Source organism: Narcine bancroftii, chromosome 6 (genome assembly GCF_036971445.1).
Source record: "Narcine bancroftii isolate sNarBan1 chromosome 6, sNarBan1.hap1, whole genome shotgun sequence".
In the NCBI taxonomy this organism is placed as follows: domain Eukaryota; kingdom Metazoa; phylum Chordata; class Chondrichthyes; order Torpediniformes; family Narcinidae; genus Narcine; species Narcine bancroftii.
The window spans coordinates 250025305-250042442 of NC_091474.1; the positions used below are offsets into that span (position 1 = coordinate 250025305).

Sequence of the window (17138 nt, forward strand, 5' to 3'; positions counted from 1 at the left end):
GATCTTATATCATCCCTCACTACTGCCTGGAGCTCATCTTTGATTAAGAGTGCAACTCCACCTCCCTTACCATCCTGTCTATCTCTTTGCACCACCTGATACCCTTGAAAGTTTAATTCCCATTTAGGGTCACCTGGTAGCCATGTTTCCGTGATGGCTACCAAATCATAGGCATGGGTCCCTAACGATGGGCAGAGGGATTTCATTCCCCAACAACGGACAGAGAGACCCCATTCCCCAATGTCGGGCAGAAGGACCTAATTCCCCAATAATGGGCAGAGGAACCTCATTCCCCAACAACGGACAGAGAGACCCCATTCCCCAATGTCGGGCAGAGGGACCTAATTCCCCAATGATGGGCAGAGGGACCTCATTCCCCTGGATCTCAACGATAGGCAGAGGGATCTCATTCCTCTAGATCCCAACGGGCAGAGGGATCTCATTCCTCTAGATCTCAACAGGTAGAGGGATCTTATTCCCCTAGATCCCAATGACAGGCAGAGGGATCTCATTCCTCTAAATCCGAATGGGTAACATAGGAGCAGGAGTAGGTCATTCGGCCCTTTGAGCCTGCTCCGCCATTCAATGAGATCATGGCTGATCTTAAAGTTCAGTACCCCGTCCCCGCCTTCTCTCCGTAACCTTTAATACCCTTATACTGAAGAAATATATCTAATTCCCTCTTAAATAGATTTAATGAACCTGCCTCTACTGCCCTCTGTGGCAATGAATTCCACAGATTCACCACCCTCTGGGTCAAGAAATTCCTCCTCATCTCGGTCCTAAATGGTTTGCCTATTATCCTCAAACCACGGCCCCGGGTTCTGGATTTTCCCATCATTGGAAACATCCCATCTGCATCCATTCTGTCCAGTCCTGCCAGAATTTTATAGGTCTCTATGAGATCCCCTCTCAATCTTCTAAACTCCAGCGAGTACAATCCCAATTTGCTCAATCTTTCCTCATAAGTCATTCCTGCCATTCCAGGTATCAGCCTGGTGAATCGCCTTTGCACTCCCTCCATTGCAAGAACATCCTTCCTTAGATAAGGTGACCAAAACTGCACACAATACTCCAGGTGTGGTCTCACCAAGGCCCTGTACAGCTGCAGTAAGGTATCCCTGTTCCTATACTCAAACCCTCTTGATATGAAGGCCAACATACCATTTGCCTTTTTAACCGCCTGCTGTACCTGCATACTCGCCTTCAGTGACTGGTGCACAAGAACCCCTAGGTCTCTCTGCACTTCCCCATCTCCCAATCTATTGCCATTCAAATAGTAATCTGCCCTCCGGTTTGTATTACCAAAGTGGATAACCTCACATTTATCCACATTGTAATCTATTTGCCATGTATCTGCCCAGACCCCCAATTTATCCAAATCACACTGGAGCTTCCTGACCCCCCTCTTCAGTGCACACAACCCCTCCTAGCTTAGAGTCGTCTGCAAATTTGGAGATTTTACATCCAATCCCCTCATCCAGATCATTAATGTAAATTGTGAACAGCTGGGGTCCCAGTACAGATCCCTGTGGCACCCCACTGGTCACCGCCTGCCACTCAGAAAATGAGCCGTTTATCCCAACTCTCTGTCTTCTATCTGCCAGCCAGTTCTCAAACCACATCAATACCTTGCCCCCAATCCCAAGAACCTTGATTTTGCATGCCAGTCGTTTATGTGGAACCTTATCGAAGGCCATTTGGAAATCCAGGTACACCACATCCACTGGCTCTCCCCCATCTATTTTCATCTCATTCCTCTAGATCCCAACTGGTAGAGGGATCTCATTCCTCTAGATCCCAATGGGCAGAGGGATCTCATTCCTCTAGATCCCAATGGGCAGAGGGATCTCATTCCTCTAGATTCCAACAGGTAGAGGGATCTCATTCCCCTAGATCCCAATGACAGGCAGAGGGATCTCATTCCTCTAGATCCCAACAGGCAGAGGGATCTCATTCCTCTAGATCCCAACAGGCAGAGGGATCTCATTCCTCTTCATCCCAATGGGCAGAGGGACCTCATTCCCTGAGATCTCAACGATGGGCCTCAGAGACAATGGATAGTCTAAGAATATTTTCCCTGAAGTGTCAGATGCTAAGGGGTGAAATCGAGTTCTATAACCTCGCGGAGGACAAAAATAAGATGGGTAGTCACTGTCCTTCACCCTGGACTGGGATGTCTAAAACTAGAGTAAAAATGTTCAAGGCGAGAAGGGAAAGATATAAAGAAGACCCCTGGGTATATGGACAGAGCTTCCAAAGGAAGTGAGAATGGTGGGTAAATAATGTTCATAAAATCATTTTGACAAACGCATGGATAGGAATAGCATTCTCAATGAGGCCATATAGTCCATCTACGGGCCACAGGAAGAGGCTCCAATAGCTCAGTGGTTAGAGCAATGGTCTTATAAACTGGGGTCATGTGTCCGTTCCTCGTTGGAGCCTCATCTCAGTGAGGGGTGCTGGACAAAGTGGCAACTATGTCTTCCTTATGGTAGAATTTCATGTATGTTACATTCTAAATTATGTGTTCTACTATGTGACAATAATAGAACCTTTATCTTTACTATTAAGGGAAGCCATGCACTGAAATAATAAAATACTTTTTATGTAATCGTTGGGAGACTAAACTTGACTGCTTCACAGGTAAGAGGGCCCATAAACTTTAAGCAGAGTCTGAAGGGGGGGACATGGCCAAAATAGTTTGTGAATGGCTGGTTTAGAGGGATATGGAACAAATGTGGGCAAACGTGACTAGCTCAGGAAGGAACCTTGGTTGACAGATTATGTGTTTTGTTAAAGGACCGTTTTCACACAACGTGCCCAGATTCCACAAATTACCTCCACGATTGGGGAAAGTTGGTGGCCAATTCACCTACCAACCAGCAGATGTTTGGAATGTGGAAGAAAACTGAAGCACCCTGGGGTAAATGCACATGGTCACAGGAAAAACCTGCAAACTCCACAAAAACAGCACCCGAGGTCAGGAGTGAATGGAATTTCTGGCTGTAAGGTAGCAGCCTGTATAACCCAATTAACCTATAACCCCGCATGTTTTTAGAGGGTGGGAGGAAACGGAACCCCCCAGGGAAAACCCATGCAAGCACAGGGAGAAGATACAAACTCCTTACAGACATCACCGGATTCAAACCCAGGTCGGTGATGCTGTAATAGCATTGTGCTAACCTCCATGCTAACCGTGCTGCCCAGTCTTGCAATGGAAGATAACATTCTGAATGCCGTGATGATATCCTCACAGGATTAATCAGGTTGCATGGAGAAGGGTTGTGACAACAACTTACCGTGTTTAGTTCGGTGTTGATGTTATTGGGGTCATCCCCACCCATTACTACGACACGAGCTGGCATGTAACTGGAGTCTTCACTTGCAACCACCAAGATCAGTTGCCTGTAACAAGATGAAGAAAACATAACCAAATGATGCAGATTTTAAGCAGAGAAATGAAGTCACTTTGCTCATTGTGTCCATAATAAAGGGTCTATTCAGGTCAAACCCTCTTCCCTATTCTTTTGCAGCTTTGTAGGATCCAGCTCTTCACATGCTTATCCCCGTAAAGGGTAAGGTTTTTTACTCCAGTGAAACCAAGATCTTGAATAATGTTTGGTCGAAAAATAATTCAACAATCTGCTCTTCCTTTTTCAGACTAACATGTCTACAAGTTATTGACCTTTCCAATCTGAAGCCAAGCCCTGCCTCCTCACCCTTTCCACGAATCACAACATTTTACACAGCTTGATTAAAAGAAAACAATCTTTCCCGCCAATTAGAATCTTAACTAAGATTCTCCAGCCCTGGCAGCATCCTAAGTACATCGATTTGTCACTCTATCCAGCTCACATCCTTCCTGACCAGAATTCTGATCAATAACTGATCGGTGGCCCAGCCATGATTGTATACAGCCCTGGCATGGCTTCACTGCTCTTGTCTTCCATGCTGAAGTATCCTGATGCATAGAGCAGGTAAGCCATTTAACCTTTAAGGCTGCTCTACCCAGTCAATATAATCATCTACCTCCAACGTTCTAGCTCCCTCTCCTCACCTCGATGCCTTTTACATCTGGAATTATATCTTGAATATGTCTAGTCATGTGGCCTCCACAGCCTTTTGTGTGACTTCTACATGTTCACTGCCCTTTGAATGAAAAAAGTTATGCCTTACTTTTCTTGCCCTAGAAACTGAGATTCTTGCCCTAAAATTCTAAAAACCCCAATCCAGTGGAAACATTCAGTCTGCCAAATCTTCTGAACTTCCATGTGATCGCATCTTATTCTCTGTCCCTGAGTGAATACAAACTTAGTTGGTCTAATGTCTGCTCATGTCCCACCATCCCAAGAATCAGTCCAGTGAAATGCTGTTGTATTCCCCCTAGAGCAACTGTATTATTTCTTGGGTTAGAATATCAAAACTACACACATTACTTCAGGTGCAGTCTCATCAAGGCACCATTTCATGTCTGTCCATTACCTTATGGACTGCCAAACCAAGGCAACCTGTAAATTGGAGGAGCTATATTATTCTGTCTGGGCACTCTCCAACTTGCTGGCATTAACATTAAGTTCTCCAGTTTCCCTGCTTTCCCTCTCTTCCCCATCTCTCTGAATCCTTTCATTCAGTTCTCCATCCCTTCCCACTCCATTCACAGAGCCATCCCCTCCCCTTATTACTTCTCAATTATTTTCTCTTATGTCCTCCTTCCCACATCATCAGTCAGGATTTGCCCCTCCCCACTATTTTGTTCAAGTGGCTGGCTGTTTTTGCTCATACCTTGATAGAGGGCTCAGGCGCGAAATGCTGATTAGGTACCTTTACTACAGAAAGTAGGATGCATGATCTGCCAGGTTTCTCCAGCAATTTTGTGTAAACCATATAAATGTAGCAACACGTCATTGTTCCCCTACTAAACTACCTTTGTAAGGAAGGCCAACATGTAATTCACTTTTTAGTAACTTACTACAACTGTGTTCGCTGTTAGTGGCTGGGGTACAGGAACAGCTCTCCTTCTATATAAATGCTATAAGCATGGCCGAACTTTGTCAAATGCTTACTTGGTTTTCTCCTGCCAAGTCAATTTTAGAAATAAGTTGCAATTATTCCCTAGATATTCTATATTGTTTTACTTTCCTCACAAGCTTACTCTAAAGAACTGACAAACAACTTAGCAAAATAGTATCAATGATCTTCTTCATTGCCTCCTCAAAAAATCTAATCTAATTAGTTAGGCTGACCTTCCCTTCTGATGTCACACTATTGGAAAGACGCACTAAGCGCTAGAGAGGATGTAAAGGAAATTCACCAGCAAGATGCCTGAGATGGAGAATTTCAATGCAAGGAGAAACTGGAGAAGCTAGGTCTGTTTACCCTTGAGTGGAGGGAGTTAAAAAAGGACATAATTATATAAAATTATGAGGGGCAAAGATAGGGTAAACTGCAGGAAACTTTCCCCCAACAGGGGGAGGATAAGATTGGGAAGTAATCAGAGGGAACCTTCTTCACTCAGAGAGTGGAGAGTGCCTTGAATGTACAGCCTGAGAAAGTCATGGATGAAGAGTCGCTGATAGCATTTGGCAAATATCTAGATAAGCACTTGAATCGCCTACAATAGGCTGGTAGGTGGGATTAATATGGATGATTGCACACTGGTTGGCATGGACATAGAGGGCTGAATGGCCTTGTTCCATGCTGTACGACTCAATGAAGTTCATTAAATGTGTTCAATATTGTTTTCTGAATCAATTAGTAGAAGAACCGACTCGGGACAGTGTAATACTGGATCTCCTGTTAGGGAACGAGCTAGGTCAGGTATCAGACATTAATGTTGGAGATCCAATTGGATCTAGTGATCATAATTCTGTTAGTTTTAAGGTAGTTTTAAGGAAGAGCAAGGAGGGGCCTAAAGTTGAGGTTCTGGATTGGAGAAGAGCAAATTTCGAAAGAATAAGAAGGGATTTGGGGAGTATTGAGTGGGACAGGATATTTTCAGGTGAAGGTGTAAATGAGAAATGGAGGATATTAAAAAAATAAATTTTGAGGGTACAGAGTAGTTATGTCCCGTTGAGGATCAAAGGAAAGGCTGGAAGTCATAGGGAGGCTTGGTTTTCGAGGAATATTGGAAATTTGGTTAGGAGAAAAAGGGAGGTGTACAAGAGCTATAAAGAACAGAGAGCTGACAATTTAAAGGAGGACTACAAGGAGTGTAGAAGGAATCTTAAGAAAGAAATTAGAAAGGCCAAAAAAAGGCACGAAGAGGCTTTGGCAGACAGAGTAAAAATAAATCCAAAGGGTTTCTATAAGTACATTAAAAGTAAAAGATTAGTAAGGGATAAAATTGGACCCCTTGTAGATAGTGAGGGTAGGCTGAGTGAGAAGTCAGAGGAAATGGGGGAAATTTTGAATGATTTCTTTGCCTCAGTATTCACTAGGGAAAAAAATATTGAACCAGTTGAGGTAAAGAAAAATAGTGCGGAGGTAATGAAGCATATAAGGATAAGCGAGGAGGTAGTGATGGCCGTGTTGAAAAAGATAAAGGTGGATAAATCTCCGGGACCGGACAAAATGTTCCCAAGGACACTCAGGGAGGCTAGTGGACAGATAGTGGGGCCATTAACAGAGATATTTAGGATGTCACTGGCCACGGGGGTAGTGCCAAAGGATTGGAGGGTGGCGAATGTGGTTCCGCTGTTTAAGAAAGGGTCTAAATGTAAACCTGGGAATTATAGGCCCGTGAGTCTGAAGTCTGTGGTGGGCAAGTTGATGGAAAGTGTTCTGAGCGATATTATTTACAAATATTTGGAGGTACAAGGATTGCTCGGAAGTAATCAGCATGGTTTTGTCAGGAGTAGATCATGCTTGACAAACCTGATTGAGTTTTTTGAGGTGTTACATTTTGGAAAGGCAAATCTAAATGGGTCATATGCATTAAATGGTAGGCTATTGAGATGTGCAGAGCAACAAAGGGATTTAGGAGTGATGGTAAATAGTTCCCTCAAGGCTGATACTCAGGTAGAGGAGTCACGTGATGGAGTAGGTGCCGGTAGGGGAACTCCAGCCCACTCCAGAAAAGTTAAAAAAAAGATAGAGAAAAAACAAAGGCACAAACATAACAAACTGAAAGTAAAAGTGTGGAGAAAATGGCAGCGAAGAAAGAAAAACCAAAAACAACGAGAAGAAAAGAAGAAGGACAGACGTCGGAAGAAGAAGGTGAAGGCCTTACCTGTACGAGGAGGCCCGCCGTGGAGAGAGAAGCCCGCTCCCTGAGGTCATCCGAAGCCCCGAACTTGGGTCTACAAAAATGGCTCACGGAGCCAAACAAAAGTACAAATCCTCGCGCATGCGCGATGCGCAAGACAAAAATAACACTGATGGGGTGGGGACCAGCTGAGGAATACATCTCCACAACTGAAACAGGCAACTACAACACAACAGCAAGAGGAAAACATAGAAAATAACGAGAACAAGGAAGAGAATAAAAATAAGAAATCAAAGAAACAACAGATGACCAACCCAGAGGAAGAAGACCAACACCAAGACACTTCTAATAAAAATAAGAAGACCAAAAATACCAAACAAAATAAAACAAACAACCCAACAAGAACACCAGAAGAGACAGAAGGAAGGAACACAGATCCTGGAGTGGACTCAGAAGAAGAGGAAGAAGAACACAGAGAAATAGAAGATGAAGGGAAGCGCAAGTACATGGATATATTTTTTTAAAAGAATATATGGGAACAGTAAAAGAATGGCAGTCACAAGAATTCAGTGAAATAAAAAGAATAAAAAGTACAGAAGAAAAAGTGAATAGATCAGAGATGATCATGACAGACATAGGAAAAAGAATAGACAAGGTGGATGAATGAGAAACAGCCATAGAAATGGAAGTAGATGACTTAAAAAAGAAATTAGAAGAATCTGATAAAAAAGTTAAAGAAACATAGGAGGTATTAGCTCAGAAGATAGATATAATGGAAAATTATAATAGAAGAAACAATATAAAGATAGTGGGACTTAAGGAAGATGAAGATGGCAAAAATATGAAAGAATTTATAAAAGAATGGATCCCCAGGGTCCTAGGAAGACCAGAATTACAGGAAGAAATGGAAATAGAAAGGGCACATAGAACATTAGCCCCTAAACCACAACCACAACAAAAACCAAGATCCATTCTAGTAAAATTTCTAAGATATACAACAAGACAAAATATATTGGAGAAGGCAATGAAAAAAATAAGAGAAGACAAAAAACCACTGGAATACAAAGGTCAAAAAATTTTTTTCTATCCAGATATAAGTTTTGAACTCCTGAAGAAGAGGAAGGAGTTCAATGCAGCAACAACGACCCTATGGAATAAAGGTTATAAATTTATGTTAAAATACCCAGCGGTACTTAAAAAAGTTATTCCGGGATAGCAAAACAAATTATTCTCGGATCCGGAAGAAGCACGAAAATATGCAGAACTACAAAACAGACAGAGAGATGAAGAGATGTAACAAGAACAAAAATGATATATATATATGTGTGTGTATGTATATAAATGTGTATATATAAAAAATAGAGTATAGGTAAGAACTAAGAAGGGAAAGAAAGGGAAGAAAGGAAGTAAGGAGGGATTTAAGAGAGTGATGTTTGTTATATATGAAGATTAAAATCTTTTCTAGGGGGGGCTGGGTGGGGAAGAATTTAAGTCACTGCGAAATCAGTTGACCCTTGCGAGCGGATTCGCAAATCCAAATGGAAAGGGGAGATGTGGTTGCCCGACAAGGGACAAAGGGCAACTCAGAAAGGGGAGGGACTATTGGGGTTAAAGGAATTTTAGATATGAGAATAGTGGAAATATTTTATGTTTTAGAAATGGTGTCTTATAATGTGTTCAAAAAAAGAAAGCAGAAATGGATAAGAAGGGAAGGTGGTGATGAGGAAACGGAAAGGAAAGATAAACTAAGTATGAAATGGCTATGTTGAACTATATGACTTTAAATATTAACGGAATACATAACCAAATCAAAAGGAAGAAACTGTTAAATTTACTGAAAAAAGAAAAAATTGATATAGCATTCATACAAGAAACACATCTAACTGAAGTGGAACACAAGAAATTAAAGAGAGATTGGATAGGACATGTAACAGCAGCATCATATAATTCAAAAGCCAGAGGAGTAGCTATATTAATCAATAAAAATGTACCAATCAAAATAGAAGAGGAAATAATAGATCCAGCAGGGAGATATGTAATGATAAAATGTCAGATATATTCAGAATTTTGGAATTTACTCAATGTATATTCACCTAATGAAGAAGATCCAAAATTTATGCAAGATATCTTTTTGAAGATAGCAGATACGCAAGGGAACATACTAATAGGAGGGGATTTTAACCTTAATTTGGACTCAAACATGGATAAAACAGGAAAAAAAATTAACAGAAAGAACAAAGTAACCAAATTTATAATTAAATCGATGGAAGAAATGCAACTTTTGGATATATGGAGGAAACAACACCCAAAGGAAAAGGAATATTCATATTATTCAGGTAGACATAAAACATACTCAAGGATAGACCTATTCATGTTATCAGCCCACATTCAAGGGAGAGTTAGGAAAACGAAATATAAAGCTAGACTATTATCGGACCACTCACCCCTGTTATTGGCAATAGAGATAGAGGACAACCCACCAAAAATGTATAGATTGAGATTAAACTCCATGCTACTTAAAAGACAGGATTTTAGAGAATTCATTGAAAGACAAATTAAAATTTACTTTGAAATAAATACGGAATCAGTGAAAGATAAGTTTATACTATGGGACGCAATGAAAGCGTTCATCAGAGGGCAAATAATAAGTTATGTAACTAAGATGAAGAAGGACTACAATCGGGAAACAGAACAGTTGGAAAGGGAAATAAAAAATAGAGAAAAAGAATTAGCAATAAAGGAAGATACAACTAAAAGAAGAGAAATGACAGTTAAAAAAATAAAATATGAAACACTACAAACATATAAGGTGGAGAAGAACATAATGAAGACAAAACAGAAATATTATGAGCTAGGAGAAAAAATGCACAAAATTCTAGCGTGGAGGCTTAAGACAGAACAAACTAAAAGAATGGTATCGGCATTAAGGAAAATGTACAAGCAAATTACATATAATCCAACGGATATCAATGAAAACTTCAGGGAATTCTACGAGCAATTATGTCAAACTGAAAACGAAGGGAAAGAAGTCAAAATAGATGAATTTCTAACTAAAATTGAAATACCAAAATTACAAACAGAGGAGCAAAATAAATTAATAAAACCATTTGAAATAGAAGAATTACAGGAGATATTAAAAAAACTACCGAACAATAAAACACCAAGAGAGGATGGATTCCCAATAGAATTCTATAAAACATTTAAAGATTTATTAATTCCTCCCCTCCTGGAAGTAATCAACCAGAATGATAAAACACAAATCTTACCAGATTCATGCAAAACAGCAATAATTACAGTAATACCAAAGACAGGGAAAGATCCACTCGCACCAGCGTCATATAGACCAATATCTTTACTTAACACAGATTACAAGATAATAGCTAAACTATTAGCAAACAGATTAGCCGACTATGTACCAAAAATAGTAAATCTAGACTAAACTGGATTTATTAAAAAAAGACGAACAACAGACAATATCTGTAAATTTATTAACTTAATTCATGCAGTAGAAGGAAATAAAACTCCAACAGTAGCGGTTGCTTTAGACGCAGAGAAGGCCTTTGACAGAGTAGAATGGAATTATTTATTCAAAGTACTACAAAAATTCAGTTTACCAGAGAAATATATTAATTGGATTAAAGCATTATATAAAGGGCCATTGGCGAAAGTGACAATAAATGGATATATATTAAAACAATTTAACTTAAGCAGATCAACAAGGCAGGGATGTCCACTATCTCCCTCACTGTTCGCGTTAGCTATAAAACCACTAGCAGAACTGATAAGAACAGAAAATAAAATAAAATGGATAAAAATAAAAGAGAAGGAATATAAAATCAGTCTATTTGCAGATGACGTTATAATATACTTAACAGAACCAGAAATATCAATAAAAGAATTACATAGGAAATTGAAGGAATATGGAGAAGTATCGGGGTACAAGATCAACGCAAATAAAAGTGAAGCAATGCCAATGAATAATGCGGATTTCACAAAGTTTCAGAAAGAATCGCCATTTAGATGGCAAACACAAGCAATACGATACCTAGGTATACAACTAAATAAAAACCTTGGCCATCTATATAAACTCAATTACCATCCATTAATGAAAAAAATTACAAGATGACTTAGAGCAGGGGTGTCAAACTCAAATTCACGGAGGGCCAAAATTAAAAACTTGGACTAAGTTGAGGGCCGAACTAAATATTTATTGAAAATTTTCAACAACATCTGCATGTTTTCTCTTCTTTCAACATATGTAATGTTAAACTTTAGGATATAACTTTAGGAGGATAATGTTACAGGTCAGGAGTAGGTAGCTCAAGTTCACCCTTTGCTTGATCTGAGGGAAACATATTTGGTCCCTATGGAGATGTAGTCAGCATTCACAGGCTGTGTCCATTTTGGCCTTCATCAGGACTCAGCATTTCCTGCTCACTCCTCAAGCTCTAGGCCTCTATTCACCCTCGACCCTCCATCCCTCTACCTGACCAGTCCTTTACTCAACCTCTACTCACCCCTCACTCCACTCGCAATGCCTCTACCCACCCCATCCTATACACGCCCCTCTACTGCCTTTCCCCTCAACCTGTTCCTCCCTCTACACCTCTCACCCTCTAATCACCCCTCCCCTACTTGCCCTGCCCCTCCCCTTTTACTTCTTCCCTATCCACCCCTCCTTCTACTCATCCCTCCCTCTAACTGCCCCTCGCACCACCATAACTTCCCCTGCCCATTACTCCTCACCTACACCCTCTGCCCACCCCTGCTTACCCACCCACTCAAGCCCAGCGCGCTGCCTATCAGCCTTTGCGGACAGCCACCATCTCTCTCTTCACATGCAGGGCTGAACCAGCCGTCCCTGGGGTCCGTGCGGGTTCAAGCACTGAAGGCCGTGGCGACCGGGAGAAGTGCGCTCGCGCTGTGGAAGGGCCGTCCGGTGCCAGTCGCGCGGGGCTTGCGCTGCCCGGGGGCCATGCGCAGCCTGCCATGCCCGTCGCGACGACAGGAAATCACAGGCGCTCGCCAATCCGCCGCACCCGGAGAAGTGACTGGTTGTGCGGGGAGCCTTCCAACCGGCTTGCCGGCTGATGACATCGACAGACTTCTCGTGTTACAATTTTGTTTTCCCCGTTCTCAAACCTGCAACACTCTTGCTCCCTCCGCGTCCCGTGGATCTGATGCCCGGGTGTTGTTAGGATTCCCAGCAGAAGGTTTGTGGAACTTTACCATTCTGGATTCCTTTCTGAGAACATTCTGGCCATCTTTTAAGGGAGGTGGTTTTAGGGGGGGAGGGGATAGTTAGGGGGTGGGGAAGGATGTGCAATGAAGGGGGATTATGGTGGGGGTGACATTACCAAAAAACAGCATCGGCTCTCGCTGCAGGGCAGGCCACCTCTAATACATTTTTGAAATGATCTTGCAGGCCAAATATAATTATATCGCGGGCCAAATTTGGTCCGTGGGCCAGAGTTTGACATGTGTGACTTAGAGCATTGGAAAGACTTACCTCTAACACTGATAGGAAGGATAAACTGTATTAAAATCAATATTTTCCCAAGGATACAATACCTATTTCAGTCATTACCAATATACCTAACAGAGAAATTCTTCAAGGAGTTAAAGAAAATAATAAGGAAATTCTTATGGAAAGTGGGGAAACCGAGGATAGCACTAGATAAATTAACAGAATGGTACAAACAAGGAGGCTTACAACTGCCAAACTTTAAGAATTATTATAGAGCCGCACAATTATAGATACCTATAGATACCTATCAGATTTTTATCAAACAAGGAAAAAACCAGATTGGACCAGATTAGAACTAGATAAAATAGGGGAGATGATACCTGAACATATATAAATGGGATGAAAAATTGGTACAACATAGAAGTTCTCCAGTATTACATCATCTACTCAATATTTGGAAGAAGATTCATGTAGAAAGGAATAAAACAAGTTATCAATTACCAAAACTAATATTGATGCAAAATAAGTTACTCCCTTTTACAATAGATAACCTTTCCTTTAGAGAATGGGAGAAAAAAGGGATCAAAAGAATAAAAAATTGTTTTTCGGGAAATAAATTATTATCCTTTGAACAAATGAAGGATAAATATAATATAACTCATGATACAATGTTGGCATACTATCAACTGAAATCCTACTTGAAGGACAAATTGGGAAACAGTCTGAAGTTACCAGAAGGAAGTAATTTTGAATATGTGATTACAGACACAATGATAATCAAAAAATTTGTAACTACAAGAAAAGGAGAACGAGGAAACAAATGGTAAAACTAAACAAAAATGGGAACAAGATCTAAACATAAAGATAAAGAATGCAACATGGGAGAAGTTATGCTCCGGAACTATGAGAAATACAATAAACACGAGGTTACATATGATACAATATAACTGGATACACAGGCTATACATTACACCTCAAAAGTTAAATAAATGGGACCCAACAGTATCAGACAGATGTTTTCGCTGTAAAAAGGAAATGGGAACAACAATTCATGCAATTTGGACATGTGAGAAAGTGAAAAACTTTTGGGAAGATCTAAACCAGATATTAAATAAAATCACAAAAAGCAATATACCAAAAAACCCAGAGATCTTCCTCCTAAGTAATATAAGAAACAAAGAATTTGGACTCGATTTCGATAGAGCACAAAAAAGATTTGTTATGATAGCTCTAGCTGTAGCAAAAAAATGTATTATGTCAACCTGGAAATTAGAAGATAACTTGAGAATACAACAATGGTATATAGAAATGAACAAATGTATTCCATTACAAAAAATAACATATAATTTAAGAAATAACATTACAATATTCGAACAAATATGGGAGCCGTACATGAAACACAATGGAGAAATCCTACCGTGGACTTCCACCACCTAAAATGACAGAAGGAGAAGATAACGAAAAGAACTGACTCAGTAAAATTTATTGTTTATTTTTATTAAGTGACAACATTGTTTAACGGGTTTAATGTATTTTATAGATTGAACTTTTAAAAAATGGGGGAGTGAGGGAGGGAGGGGGGAAAAGGGGGAGAAAACGACACTGTATATATTTAAGAAGAAAAATGTCTGTATGTATCTTGGTCAATATGGTTTATAGTGTGAAAAATAAAAATTTTTTAAAAAAAGGCTGATACTCAGGTAGATGGTGTGGTGAAGAAGGCATTTGGAATGTTGGCCTTCATAAATTGGAGTATTGAATTCAAGAGTAGGGAGGTTATGATGAAATTGTACAAGGCATTGGTGAGGCCAAATTTGGAGTACTGTGTACAGTTTTGGTCACCAAATTATAGGAAAGATATAAACAAAATAGAGAGAGTGCAGAGAAGGTTCACGAGAATGTTGACAGGATTTCAAGGTTTGAGTTACAGGGAAAGGTTGTGCAGACTGGGGCTTTTTTCTCTGGAGCGTAGAAGATTGAGAGGGGACTTGATAGAGGTGTTTAAGATTTTAAAAGGGACAGACGGAGTAAATGTGGATAGGCTTTTTCAATTAAGAGTGGGTGCGATTCAAACTAGAGGGCATGGTTTAAGATTGAAGGGGGAAAATTATAAGGGGAACATGAGGGGAAATTTCTTTACGCAAAGGGTGGTGGGGATGTGGAATGAGCTTCCGACAGACGTGGTCGAGGCGGGATCATTGGTTACATTTAAGGAAAGACTAGATAGTTACATGGATAGGAGAGGACTGGAGGGGTATGGACCGGGTGCTGGTCAGTGGGACTAGGAGGGTGGGGATTTGTTACGGCATGGACTAGTAGGGCTGAACTGGCCTGATCTGTGCTGTATGTGGCTATATGGTTATATGAACTGAAAGGCTCCAGGTTTCCTGCTCCAAAGATATAGCTCAAATTCATGAGTATTCTCAGCATTTTATTCTACTTGATTTAAAACACTCCACGCTTTGATGATTAATCTGCACTTCTTCAAATTGGATCTTAAAATGCTTTTCAATAATTTGTCCAATATCAAGATTGGTGCAACTAATGGAGCCGGGGATTTAGCCACTTTTAAAATATCATTCATCCTAATATGTCCTCTCACTTTTTGTTCATCAAATCCAATTTTTCAAATCCTCCTCTGTCATATCAAGAGTCATGGAAACAGAACGTTGCATCATGGTAGTGTCCCACAGGCTTGAAAATAGTTTAACAGTAACCCTGCTTGGCCACAGAGCCAATCTGTGAGAATCAACTACTGCATCCGGTGCTCCCATTGTGGTCTTCTCTACATTGTAGAGATTTGACGCAAACTGGGAAATCACTTTGTTGAACACCTCGGCTCTGTCTGCTACAATAACCTGGATTTCCCAGTGGCCACCTATTTCAATTCCCCATCCCACTTCCTTGCTGACATGTCAATCAATGGTCTCATGTACTGCCAAATTGGAGAAACACTTCATCTTCTGACTGGGCACCCTTCAACCGGATAGCATTAATATTGACTTCTCTGTCTTTCATTAAACCCGCCCCCTCCCCCACCCCGACTTCTTCCCCAAGCTCTATCTCTCTCCCTTTTCCCTGTCTCCATTCACACAGACATAATCAATTCTCACCTATCCCCTTACCATCTCCAATTAACACCATGTGTTGGCCCGGATTCCTCCCCTGGCCGGCTCCGTCTCTATTCTGAGATTTTCTGTTTTTTGCTCATTCTGCTTATTCTTTGCTTATTCCTTGAAGAAGGCCTCAGGCCTGAAATGTCAGTAATAGATCTTTGTCTCCTACGGATGCTGAAAAGACTGGGTGAGGTCCTCCAGCATTTCGGTGTGTTTTTACAGAACCATCTAATTCAGTTTGTGTCTCCAGATTGAGTCCGTGTCCACACATACCTGACAACCACCCCTTTGTGCATGTATATGTTAATGTAGTGGGACCCGGTGCTACCATTCGATTCCCAGTAGGTTTTGGCATTCTTGTCAGTTAACTTGCTCGCTCTGTGATGATTGGAGGACACCTCCACTTTCTCCCAGCATTTGTCCTCTTTAAGCTCCACACTGGAACCTACATAAGGAAGGAAGGAACATGGTAACTGCCAGGCAGGGAAAACACACTACAGAGCATTCCTGCAGGTTTAAAATACATTCACGTTTGAACCACACTTCTCTAAAACTACAAAGAAAAAAACCAAGACCGCTGTAAAGAATCAAATATCCATAAGACTTTGGAGCAGAATGTGACTATTCGGCCCATCAAGTCTGCTCTGACATCCAATCATGACTGATGATTTTTTTCTTTCAATCTCATTCACCCTCCTTCTCCCCAAAACCTTTGATGTCCTTACTAATCAAGAACCTATCAACCCCTGCTTTAAATCTACCCAATGACTTAGTCTCCACAACCATCTTTGTAATAAATTCCAGATTCAACACCCCCTAGTTGAAGAAATTTCTAATTTCTGTTTGAAAGGGATGTGCATCCCTTTATTTTGAGGCTGGGCCACTAGTCCCAGACTTCCACAGCCACACTTTCCAGTCCTCAGTAGTCGACAGATTTTACTCCATCCTTCTAAACCAGGGGCCCTCAAACTTTTTAGTCCATCGACCCCCTTCATGGAATCCTTGATCCCACATCAATCCCCAGCCATGAAAAAAAAATAAAATTCATAAATAAATAAATAAATAAATAGAGACATGCAGTTTCATATGCATTAATAAGGGAAAGCCTACACTGCACGAAAACCAACAAGGTCAGGTCAGATACAGCAGTGAGCTCTCTGAACCCTTCTCCATTAACAATGGCATGAAGCAAGGCTGTGTTCTCGCACCAACTCTCTTTTCAATCTTCTTCAGCATGATGCTGAACCAAGCCATGAAAGACCTCAACAATGAAGACGCTGTTTACATCCGGTACCGCACGGAGAGGAGTCACGTGATGGAGTAGTGGCCGGTCGGGGAACTCCAGCCC

At 40.8% G+C, this 17138-nt stretch overlaps 1 protein-coding gene across 6 annotated transcripts in view; it reads right to left on the reverse strand.

Moving 5' to 3' along the window:
* The window catches only part of LOC138737226 (cullin-9-like), a 316560-nt gene that overhangs the window by 154539 nt on the left and 144883 nt on the right, over window positions 1–17138 (reverse strand). For all 6 annotated transcript variants that reach the window (XM_069887919.1, XM_069887917.1, XM_069887915.1 and 3 more), the window contains 2 exons: window positions 16064–16235; window positions 3303–3408 (listed from right to left, as the gene is read on the reverse strand). In XM_069887919.1, coding sequence (XP_069744020.1) covers window positions 3303–3408; window positions 16064–16235 — 278 coding nt within the window. The remainder of the gene's footprint in view (window positions 1–3302; window positions 3409–16063; window positions 16236–17138) is intronic.